This window comes from Triturus cristatus, chromosome 10 (genome assembly GCF_964204655.1).
Source record: "Triturus cristatus chromosome 10, aTriCri1.1, whole genome shotgun sequence".
NCBI classification, from domain to species: domain Eukaryota; kingdom Metazoa; phylum Chordata; class Amphibia; order Caudata; family Salamandridae; genus Triturus; species Triturus cristatus.
In genome coordinates this window covers 242,200,064-242,212,745 of record NC_140593.1, presented here as the reverse complement: position 1 = coordinate 242,212,745, position 12,682 = coordinate 242,200,064, and the positions used below count along the sequence as shown (strand labels likewise).

The following is a 12,682-nucleotide window of genomic DNA, read 5'->3' as shown; positions in this document are numbered from 1 at the left end:
AGACCAGGACCTAGGTATACTTTCAGACCCATTGCAACACACAGCAAGGTGATGGCGGAGAATGCTTGAATTATTCTAGATTAGGTCCCTGCCCACTGTACCTCGCTAGACTTCCTTATGCAAATCAGTCTTAGTCCTGCATCAATAGGAACGGTTCGTCCCACGCTGCCAGGCCAGATCCCCTTTAGACAGGAACGTAAACAACCAAGGCTGATTTTGGCCTACTAAGTCCTCATCTGTGAGGTATAAATTAAGCCCTGTGTCACAGTGAGCAAGATTCGCACACACAGCATCCAGTGCAACTGGATGGAATGCTAGAAAGAATCCAGGCTACTTACAATCGCTTGGAGCTGCGTTCCAGTCCATTTTTTTCACACACTCTGCCTCTGTAGCATACCTGCCATATGCAAATCAATCTTCGTCCTTCACCAATAGGAACATTCCAGCCCGAACTGCCAGACCAAGGCCCCTTCAGATGGCAATACAAGCAAACCTAGAGCAGTTTCAGCCTACTTGGACTGCTTCAGTGAAGTATAGTTTGAGTCCTGTGACCAACCCCAGTAGTCCAGGTGTCTGGTAAACCCTGCAGGTCTCCTTTTTCTGTGACTTTTTTGGTTCTCTGTTTCTACCAGTTGAGCAAGGCAGGATGCTGCAGCAGACAAGTCTTCTGAAGTCCTGCTGCAGGCATCATTTCTGGTGTGAAAAGCTGAGTGGCACACAGCAGAATGTTGTTGTTTGCATGATTTAATCATCTCACTCCGGTCCCTAGTCCAACATTCCTGCGAGTCATTTAGTGATTTTTTTTCATCTTAACTGCCTTTCCACCCCTACCTCTCCTGCCAGAGTACTGAAAAAGATCAGGAAAGACTGGGCCCAAGTCCTAGTGGCCCCGGACTGGGCGAGGAGACTGTGGTACCAAGAACTTCTGCCCTTAAGCACTTTTTCTTCCATCTGGCTGCCCCTTTAGCAGGTCTTCCTGTGGCAGGTTCTTTTCCCAAGCCTGCATAACTGACGCCTTCAAGCATGGAGATTCAACGGGTAGAGTTGATACTCTTTCATCTTCCTCCTGAAGTGGTTGCTCTCATCTTGCCAGCTAGGCATCTATTTATCAAAGCTGTGTTTGCTGGACGCTCGGAACTTTGTGGTTTGGTGTTCCTCCCCTGTTGTCCACTCCTTAAATGCACAGTTATATAATATTTTCTTGTGTTGCCTCTTATCAGCTCAGCAAGCTAATCTTTTGGCATTATTGCTTTTGCCAAATCACCCATCCCTTTTCAAATCCTCTTGTGATGTATGTTTTTTAGTAGGGCTGGTACGCATGTTCCAGCCTACTACTTTGATGCTGCAGTGGGACATTAATTTTGTTCTCACCTACCTGAAGTGCCTTTGGGCTAATGCACAGTTGTCCTGTCCTCTTACGCCCCCCCCCCCCCCTCCCCCCTACTGACCATCAAGGCTGCATTCCTCATTTCAATAACATCTGCTAGATGAATGAGCAAACTTCAGACTGGACAACCAGCTTTTCATTGGTTTTTCTGGAGCCAAAAAGTCCAAAGTAGCGCAGAGGAGAACCATCTCTTGATGGATTGTTATGCATTCAGATCTGTTATAGGCTGGTCAAGAAGCAGCCACCAAAAGGCTTGTGCACACATTCCACCATAGCAAAGGCTGCCACCACCGTGCTGGCTCTGTGTGCTAGTTATGGACATTTGCAAGGCTGCTGCATGAATATCCCTCCATACATTCATGAAGCACTTCTGCCTGGAATGTCTAGTCCAGTGGGATGGGCACGTCACCTGATCTGTTTTACAGGGTTTCCTGGTCTGAGCCGTTCCACAGACCCAACCACCTGAGTAGGTCCTGCTTTGGTATGAATTCACAAGGTGAGAATTCTGTGGTTACAGGTTTTTACCAGAAGCAGTTACATACTTTCAGTATTGCCTTTTCTGGTAGAGGCTCAATCTAACAGCAGATTCCTCACCGACCAACCCTCCTCCCTGTTCATTAGCATTGACTCCAACAATCCATTACCAAGATTCCAATCCTCATGTCTGCACACTACCATGTTCTGATGCCACTGGTTCTACTTCCATCAGCGCAGACTGAGCTCAAAAAGAAACTGACCTCAGGATGCAGAGGTGATGCATAGATAAGGGCCTCAAAGTCACATCTGTGGTCGTACAGATCTGATGCGGAGCCACCTGTCGCGAAGGACTTGCTGCAGACATTTTTGGATCTAGCCTGGCGCCTGGGGAAATTCACAAGATGAGGAATCCGCTGTTAGATACAGTCCCTGCCAGAAAAGGTGTTACCAATAGGTAAGTAACTTGTTCTAAATCATCTGACTCATCAAAAAGGGCTCACATAGTGGGGGCTGTTATCCATACATACAGACCAGTAAAAGCACCTCACTTTACAAGCTTATGTATGTATTTGACTTGTGTAGCACAAAGAGAACACTACCTGTATTAAAGGGCACAAAAAGATTCAGGATCTTATCTTGGAGGGTTGTTCAATGCGCTTCTATCTGAGCAAACACTTGATAGTGCATAAATTAGGAGCAAAGGGGTTACTGTGGCTGAAAGTTGGAGTTTGTTCCATAGCCTTAAGTTTAATTTAGAACGCTTCTTGTTCTTTAACTTTCTGTATTCCATAGTTACTAATTTAGTGATGCTTTGTGTGTTGCATGGCCTAACAACCCATTGAGTTGCTTAATCGGGTAGGTTGGAGATTTGGTTTACTGATTGCTAGATGATTTATATTTTAAAGATATGGGTTCTCTTTTTTTTTTTTTTTTTGCTCTGAAGCTGGTTTGTTTGATCATCAGTTTTCTCCTAAAGGATATTTAATGTATCCATATCCAGGCAGACTACAATCATTGTACTCTCTTTGTAATTTCTTCTAATGTTAACACACAGATTTAACCTGCTTCCGCTCTGTTGTGCAATATTTCCCTTTTTAATATCGGTTTTATTTCTGCATTGTTTCAAAAATGCATACTTCATGCTTGGCTAGGTTGGTTATGGATGAAGCTTTTCCCGATAACCTTATATTTTTTTCTGCTATATCCACTGCCATTTCTCACCCTACATAAGACTATGTTCTTCCATATAGGGCATCTATCTCTTTGGTTCTTTCTCCAGATTTTCTCTTCTTCCATCAACAGGCCATCTTGACCAGACCCTGGTTGACTGGGAGTGGTGAGGCCTGTCTGAAGACAGTGTTCCAAAAAGCCAGCTTTCTGACATCTCAAACCAGTTGTTTCTGCTTTGCATGATTAATTTGTTTCGCATTCCAACAGTTAAAAGAAGAAATAATGGGAGCTGTGTGCCTCACAGAAGCCCTAATTCACAAATATTTTTTGGAGAGTGGGAATGACTTGGTCATGAATTTCCATGACTAAGTTGTGCTTTCCTGTGAAACAAATCTGCAAATCCTACCCAAGGTGTTTAGAATACCCACTTGTATATTTCCAGGCAGCGAAATGCACTTTCCTCTGGAATGTACAGTATTTTGTTGCATTATCCTCTAACTTTTTCTAATAACTGATGTTTTAGTTTACCAAGTGCTCTTCAGTATGCATTTTACCCAGAAAGCAAAGAGCTTTTCTTGGGTCTTTTGCTACCTAATTGTTTATTTTATGTTGGTGCAGTGCTGGTTTATAAACCAGGTATTACTTTAATAAGCATTATTTTGGCAGTCTTATCTCAGGATGAAAATGAATTGGGGAAATTTCTTCGTACACAAGGATCTCAAGACAAAACCAGAGCAGGAAAAATGATGCAGGCTACTGGAAAGGCCCTTTGTTTTTCTTCTCATCAGAGGTAAGTGCTAAGTGTGCTTTTGTCATCCGTCTATTCTGAAGGATGTTGATTTTTGTTTTAAACTATACTTGGCCCCTATGTTAAAAGTTGCAACCTTAGTGAGTGCATTTATTTTGGGCTCCTTCGTAAAAATTGACATTGCATTATAAATGAAATGTTTGTGCTGTGTGACTACCTCCACCTATTCCACGCCAGATCCCTCATTCATGCTCAAAAGCACAACTTCATCGATGATTGGTATTCTGATACTGGTGTTTAGGTTTCTTTTCATTTCATGAAATCTAGTAGGAAAAAGTATTGCCAATTAAGATGTTCATGTCTGCAATGGTTGAAAAATGTGTGATTGTTTCCTATATTTTCAAATAAATGGATGTTTTGGTTTAATGTCACTCGTCCTCAGTCTTAAACCGAGCTGCTTGACTTATTATCGACGTTTGCCCTCTGTAAGTTAACCTCCTGCTGACCATTGAGCCGGCCTGCTTTGCTCAGTCGTTGATCTCTGGTTGCCATGTCTGTAAAACAGAAAGCACATTTGTGGCCAGTGATGCAACACTATCAAACTTGAGGTTAACATGGTCCCATGATGATAGAATTTTTAAATTATCTGCTTCACTACCACCATAAAGAGAACCATCGCTAAAATGCAAAGGCTTTTCCGAAACCACCATGAAGAACCTTTGCAAGCGCTGTAAGCCAAACTGTTAATGCTCTTGTTTAAAATATAATTTTTGTTGCACGTAGGTGCTCTGTTTTTTGTTTTATTTAGTGACAATAAGTTAGTGATGTTTTTTACAATTTTCAGTTGCTAAAACACGGACATTTGCAAGTTGTGATTAGCCATAAATTGAACTCAACGTCATGCCTCCACCCTAATGCATCTCTTATTAGTTTGCATGTGTCACAGGTGACTTCGAGGATATCACCTCGCCATTGATATCGCTAATAACATCTCTACGATAGCACAGTTGTTTGCGTATGTGGTATGTTCTGATGATGTGGTGTTATGTTTTTTTGTTGTTCTGAAAAACCACCTCACATTTGGTCTCGCAATGGGCCTTTTCCCAATGTGAACATGATCCACTGTACATCTTTTGACTATGCACAGTGGAGGTAGGGGACAGGGCCCGATGTATGCGATCCACACACATCATGGGATTGATGCAGAGCTTGGCCTTTTACCATTGTAGCATGAGCCAAGTGCAGGGAGAGGAGTTGGTCTAGCGGCTAGGGCGGTTGACCTCCAATCTGGGGAACCAGGTTCAAGTATCGTCAAGGACCCTCAACATCCTGTGATTCTGGGCAAATCACTTAATCTCCCTGTACCTAACAAAAATGAATGTGTCCTCATGTAATACAACTGGTGCTCGTGTAAAGCACACTGATATCCGATACCTTTGAGTCAAGTTTGCGCTATATAAAACTCCCTAAAAACAGCACAATTTGAGTTTGTGATTTGGTATTAGGAAGGGGTATGTTGAGGGCGTCCCTTCCTAATACCAAAGCACAGTGATGTGTATGAATGTTTTTACTACTGAAACGCGGTTGCAAAAAATTCGCATTTTACCACCAAATTCAATACCTTGGGGACCCCTTCCTATTGGCTTACAACCAAATTGAATTGTGTATAGTTTATGTTGGTAGTTGTCTGTTATTGTCTGTGTGTTTTGTAGGTCTTTCCTTGAGTCACTTGTTTGAGATTATTTTTTTTAATCTGTTTCCAAGGGAACTCGGCTAGTTTTTGTTTTTTAATTTGGATAGTTTTTCTAGGTTTTCTATGTCAATTCTGTTAAACACGATTTTGAAGCTGTAGCCACAATTTAAGATTGCCCTCCTGGGTACTTTTGTTGGTCAGTTGCTATGTGCTGTATCCATTTGAAACATATTTATCAACTTGAAATGGGTGTATGCGTAGGCTGGAAGCTTTCACTTTCTTGGTTATGCATGCTGTTGGGTTTGTGGAATATGAATGCCTGGGTAGTTCTGTTGGTGGTGTCATAAAGTTATTTTCTTGAAGAGTTCGTGGTTGGATGAAACACAATGGTTTATAAACAGTGCAAGATACTGTTCGCATATAGTCCAAGTTAGTGTGTAGTTTTAGTTGTCAATGTAAAATGGAGGTTTGTTGTTGGTGACAACGTTGCTTTTCAGTTGGGAGAGCATACACAACTCTATAAATTAGTACATCAGAAGGCTGGACACAGGTTGTTGGAGAATACTGATGAGCTTGGACTTAACTGGTTTTCTTGATTTGATAGCTTTTGAGATTGAAAATGATCATCAGTACAGGCAGGACTGAGTGGACCTGAAAAACCACTCAAGATTTGAGTTCCTGGGACTATATCCATTAGAAGCTTTAGCTGCTGATAGTCAAATATTAGCATTTCTATATACATCTTAGTGTTTAACTAAGGTCTTCGACTAAAATATATCTGCCATTTGGTCCAGCAGAAACTTAAGTGTATTAGAACATAGTGATCTGTCCAGCACGGCATGTGTTCTTAGTCGCTCAGACGACTGACTGAAATTTTCACCGTCAACTCTTTATTACTTATTGGAGTAGAGGCTGCATATTAAAGACAAAAATAATTCAAGTGATTATTTCAAAATGTACCAAAAACTGTTTTTCAGGTTGGCATTGCGTAGCCCTCTATGCAGGCTCTATCAGGAGGTGGAGACTTTTCGATATCGGGCAATCTCGGACACCTGGTTGACTGTAAATAGAATGGAACAGTCTCGGACTGAATACAGAGGAGCACTGCTTTGGATGAAAGATGTATCGCAAGAACTGGACCCTGACATTTACAAGCAGATGGAAAAGTATCGAAAGGTAGGAAGCAGACATTTTTTAGAGGCGGAAGGATTCCCAGTGGTATTGATTCCTTTAGTATCCAATAGTTAAGCTCCTTACTTTTTCTGGTACAGTTGTCTATTTTTTGATAATTTGTGGCAGTAAAATGTACTTCCAGACCAGAATTGTTATATATTAGAAACAGCTGCTTCTCGCCTCCGCAGAATTTTTCATCAGCAAAGCAGACACAGACCCATAATTGCGTGCTTAGGTTTGCATGTTAATGTCGGCCATTCCGCGTTTCAGTCCCGAACGGATCTTGATCACATGAATGAGAATAAATATATAATTTCACAATTATCCAATAACGTGCGCTCTCAATACCAAAGAATCCACGAGAAAATGCGGTGAAAGGGTGTTTATTCACAACGCGTTTCATCTACAAGAGTCTTGATCACGTGAATATTAGTGCTTGTGTTACTGGCTGAATAAGTACTCATGGGCTATGAACATAAACAAGGGACCACTGCACGTCATGACTGGTGACTACGGCAGACATCTTAGAATGGTCTCAAAACATCACTTCAATGCAGTGAATAATATAAAACAAACGTAATGGAGGTGTAACAAAATTTGTGGCAAATGGCAGACATGTAAAGGAAGCACATTGCAACATGAATACATTTGTCAAATGTCAATAATTGATGATCCCATCAGTTCGACATATTCAAATAATAAGCAAAATACACACCAATGTTCGTCAATGTGTGGTGTGTCAGGACCCACATGTAAATGTAAATATAGATAACCCAGAGGAATAATCTGGGCAATCCTAGCAAAACATGGTCACCACAGGTATAATCACGACTATGTGGGATGTACGGGCAAGTGCCCCTATATCAAATTGAAGCCTCACAAGAGCATGGCAAATAGCCGCAGTGGAAAAGATACAGAGTATGTGTTCCCCAAGTGGGGCTGACCGTGTTGATAGACAGGTGGTGGTCCAAAGTTCTCATAGTCGTGATTATACCTGTGGTGACCATGTTTTGCTAGGATTGCCCAGATTATTCCTCTGGGTTATCTATATTTACATGCCGTAGTCACCAGTCATGAAGTGCAGTGGTCCCTTGTTTATGTTCATAGCCCATGAGTACTTATTCAGCCAGTAACACGAGCACTAATATTCACGTGATCAAGACTCTTGTAGTTGAAACGCGTTGTGAATAAACACCCTTTCACCGCATTTTCTCGTGGATTCTTTGGTATTGAGAGCGCACGTTATTGGATAATTGTGAAAGATTGGATTTCCGGCGTGCTCCGCCGGTGTGTGCGCCAACTCCCTTGGGTCCGAGCAATCAGAAGGAGCAATCTGGAGTTTGAATATATATATATCTATATATATCCAGCCTAACCTTTTGACACCATTTTAGTTACTCAACAAAAAGATACTGGGCCAGTGGCGTCTAGTAATTTGAGCGGGGTTGGGAGGGCACATGCACACACGTATACTTGCACACCCATATATTCACAAGCACATACACCCATGCACACGCTTGTACACGTACGTAGGTATGCATGCACGCACTAGGCATTAAAAAAGCAATCTTACCAGGCTTCAGCAGTGATCTCTGGTGGCAGGAGGGAAGCCCCCTCATCATGAGAGGGAGGAACTTGAGGCCCTTTGCAGTGCTGAGGAGTTGGGTCTCGGCCAAAGAGCTGTGAAATCCTCAGCCCAAACGTTCTGCTCAGGCACATGTGTATTACTCACATGTACAGTTCCTGGCTGCCTTACCTGAACATGAAGAGCATCTGTCAGGATGACCTTTGCTTAGTCTGATAGACACTCTTCATGTCTGAAAAAATGTGGGGGGCATTCCATTCTTAAGGATAGGACCTGCCTTGTATTTCTTTCGAAAGACAGTGAAATGTTTTATTCAGCACTTCTTTTCACTCTGAGGGCTTTCTCAAAAAGTAAAAACCTCTTGCTTAATTATTATGAAGCAACATCAATGCACATGGCTATAATCCACCTCCAGCATATCCTTTGAGTGAGTTTAAATTGATTTGAATGTTTCAGGTCCGTAATTTCAGAATAAGGAAGATATTTTACAAATTATCACTACTTATTCTACTTTTTGTGTTAATTGTTATGAGTTGGGTTATTTCACCCATAGTTAATGGTCCGGGTGACACACCCCAAGTCTGAAATATCCCAAGTATGTCCGAGCCCGGTCAGCCTGGTCTTAAAACTCCAAACCCTACATGTTTGGGCCCAGAGACAATTCGGAGTTGCAGCAAGGCTGGGGCTGCAGACAGCAGCATTGCCAGCTCCCCGCAGCAGTCTGGGGGTAACAGACAAAGTTACCCCAGACAGTAACAAGCGTGCCTTGCACATTCACCCTCCTCAATTGTTGTTCATCCTCCGCCCTCGCCAGCACACATACTGACACTCGGAAAATATGAGCATTGTGGTGCCGAAATATGGGGAAAAAAGTAAGGAAAATCCCCCAGTAGCTCTGGGTCCAATCCCTTTTTACCCATTTTGGCAGAAAAAAACTCCTAATGGCTGGACTTTAATGAAGAGATACCGGCTGGTACTGTAGATTCTGGCTTAGGTATCCCCAGACCAAAGTGCATCCAACTCCTAATGTGGGCAACAGTTGAATAGCAAATAATTTGTGATTGTAATTTTGATCCAGTCCATCCACTCTATGAAGTTTAATTCACATGTATCCACTTCTACTAGGTAGCACGTTTTCGTGATTTGATGATCACTTCTACAAGGTAACAGATCACCACCAGCCGTTATTTGTTGAAAGGAATGAAGATATTCAAGCATCCGATTAATTTGTGAGCCCCTCATATGTTAAAAGGCTTTATGAAACGAGGAGGCTCAGTTCCAAACTAGTTATTGCATCTCCTAAGAATTTTATGCCCTTTCTGCATGAATTACCATTTTATGGGAAGATTTTAATGTATTGGGTATTGCTAAAAAGTGAGGTTGTTTGTTTTTTGTAAATAATTAGTAATCCAATTGATTTGCAATTTTTGATGTGTAAGAAAAAGCTTGATTTGCAGCTAAAATAATATTTGACCGAAGACCGTGACACTGTAGTTTCGCATAATTGATGAAGCACAAGGTAGAAAGGAGCCTTTGCTGCCAAGCTGTATCTAGAGGAGGCATTTCATTTAAAATACCTGCCTGCAACCTGACATCAGAAGAAGCAATCACTTTGCAATTCAGGCAATGCAGACTGTGTGGCACAAACTATAAAACTTGTACATTGAATGATCTCGTATATGTCTTTTACATAGGTCCAAGCTCAAGTACGACGTGCCAAAACCAATTTTGACAAATTGAAGACTGATGTGTGTCAGAAGGTGGACCTTCTAGGAGCAAGTAGATGCAATCTATTGTCACATGTCTTGACAACTTACCAGGTATTAAGATAAATGGTCTTGATTTAGGGTGACATATTTTATCTGCAGAGGCTTAGCAACTGTTACTCTCGTTTCACCCAAAATTTTATAGCACTCTGCTGCCAAATACAGCTGGTGTACGTCAAATGTCTTCACCGTGTGCTCTATTAGTCATGTCTCTTTGTCTTTTCCACTCGCATATACACTTTTCGGCCTTGATATGATGGTTCTGAACTGACTGTGTAAAACCAGCTCTGCTTGATTCTAGAGTTTTAAGACCTTATTTTATTCTGTCTTTCACATTAAAAAATTATGAAACGCATCTAATGCAATGGTACTTTGGACATTCAATGAGTTTTATGATATATGTTTTTATAGGCATTCCTTTTATCCAGACTAATTTTGGTGGTTCAAGTCTGCAGTTACCATGAATGTTCAGTGGAGTTTGAGGCTATATTTTATACCCACACTGTCCTAATAAGTTGTATCGCCATTCTTTCTGTCATGGAATTCTTTCTTATATCCACAAACAGTAGAATTTCTCCACACACATGCGGGATCCAGAGGGCACCACTTTTAACACATGTTTTCCAATGAAAACATGTTTGTAAGAGGTAACATTTTCTACTTATTCTCATTTTTGGTTGTTAAAAAGGGTTGTATCCTGTACAAACCCTATTTTACGAGTTGGTAACCTGTTACCAACTCGCAAAATGGGGTTTATGACTTCCTATTCGGAAGGGGCATGCCAGGGCTTCCCTTCCTAATAGCAAGTTGCAGGGGGATGTATGATTGCTTTGCAACTGCAAATACGGTAACAAAACAATCGCAGATGCAACCAATTTTAATTTGGTGGTAAGCCAGTCGCAAAGGGAAAGGGGTGCCCAGGAGACCCACTTCCCCTTTGTGTTTACCTGCTCTTAAAAAAAATGTTTGCTGCCAGTGGTTTACCGGACCGCTGCCAGTGGTTCACCGGACCACTGCCTGTCCTTTAAAAAAAAAAAAAAAATATATATATATATATATATATATATATATATATATATATATATATTGCAGCAGTATCCCTTTCGGAAATATTTCACACACACTCACGGGTTTACAATTAAATTGCTCTTGTTTATTTTGCAGCAATATGACCGACAACAAACCCTACGCGTTTCAGTCTCTCCTCAGACCTTTCTCACGGGTGGAGGAGATAGAGATATATATCTATCTCTATATTTATTTATTTTTTTGTTGTTTTTTTTCTTTTAAACCAATCCCGTTCTCCTTTAAGGAAAACTGGCTGCATATGAACCTAAAATTTTTCTATTTTAAAAGCGCAAACTGAGATGGAGGTCAGCTGTCTCCTGCAGGCCACTATCCCTGTGTTATTGCCCATTCCCAGTGGGTCGCAAATTGCAACCTCCCTCATGAATATTGATGAGGCAGGTCATTTGCGTTCCCATTGGGAATTGCTAAATGTGTCTGATACACATTAGTACATTCTGTGTTGCGTGTCGCAAATTGCGAGTTGTCCATCTCAATTCGCGACCCGCAAAATGGAACGGTCTCACGGCCAAATACCCCTTTTAAAGCTCCAAAATAAAATGAAGTTGTAGCCTCTAAATCGCTGGGCACATACTATGCTAATTACACAAAGCTTCTTTAATTAACTCCAGAGTCAGCCAGCCTTCCATCATGCAGTGCTGTCACTGCTACAGTTCATTCTGAGGGATACTTATAACTGCGGATTCCTCAGCTTTTTAGAATAGTCCTCAACAGCCAGACATCAACCGAATGTTTTCACTGTAGTACTCCTGTGCACCTCTGTGGCAGTGTGCAACTTAGTGATGGCTTCTTTCTGCCCCAAAAGTGACCCTTACTAGGTGTGCCTTTTTTTCGTTTGGGGTTGCGGCACAACTCCAAGTCGTGCAAAGAATGTGCTCTCTTGCATCCGAATGCGATCCTCAAATGTGAGGCAAAACTGTACGTTGCTGAGCAGTGAAGAACTCTTATACCTTGTGCTAGTCCCGTTCCCGCTCCAAATAGAGGTCACGATTCATGCTCGCTATTGAGGCCTCCTGTGGCGGGTCTTCATCTTTGTCGAAATTGTCCAGTAAGTGGAAGAAAAAAGTTAAGTGGTTGAAGCAGGACTCGACACCATCCTACTACTGTCTATAGAGAAGTCGCAAGTATATCACAGTGGCAATCTTATCTTGGTCCTGATCCCCAATTGAGGAGCCAACTTTGCTACTGGTCCCGTTGCGCCACAGCAGATGAAGGCTTTTAAGGAGCCCATGCTGCATAATTTTTGGCACCTTCCAGTTCCATCTGGCACATCTGCCAGGGGGTTGAGTTACCATTATCAGACCCATCATCGGACCCATCATCAGCAATGTCTGAGCCCCCCTAGAACCTGCTGTGGGTCCCCACCAACTCTGGTGCAGACATCCATTGTGGCTCTGCAACCTATGCTGGTTCCGACATCACCAGCATCTGAATAGGATTTGGTTCAGACTCCATTTATGACTGATACATATCTTGACCCTGACTGAGGTCGCGCTCTGACTCCACTCCACCGCACCCCATCCCTGCACAGTCTGGCTCAGATAATACACTCCCACGGAGCTGTCCACAGACGCTCCATCTTTTTGGTTCTGATTCT

General features: G+C 42.0%; 1 protein-coding gene across 4 annotated transcripts in view; it reads left to right on the top strand.

Annotated features, from left to right (window-relative positions):
• Nucleotides 1–12,682, top strand: part of ICA1 (islet cell autoantigen 1) — a 369,010-nt gene that overhangs the window by 94,412 nt on the left and 261,916 nt on the right. For all 4 annotated transcript variants that reach the window (XM_085630894.1, XM_085630896.1, XM_085630893.1 and 1 more), the window contains exons 4-6: nucleotides 3,701–3,824; nucleotides 6,453–6,651; nucleotides 9,928–10,053. In XM_085630894.1, coding sequence (XP_085487020.1) covers nucleotides 3,701–3,824; nucleotides 6,453–6,651; nucleotides 9,928–10,053 — 449 coding nt within the window. The remainder of the gene's footprint in view (nucleotides 1–3,700; nucleotides 3,825–6,452; nucleotides 6,652–9,927; nucleotides 10,054–12,682) is intronic.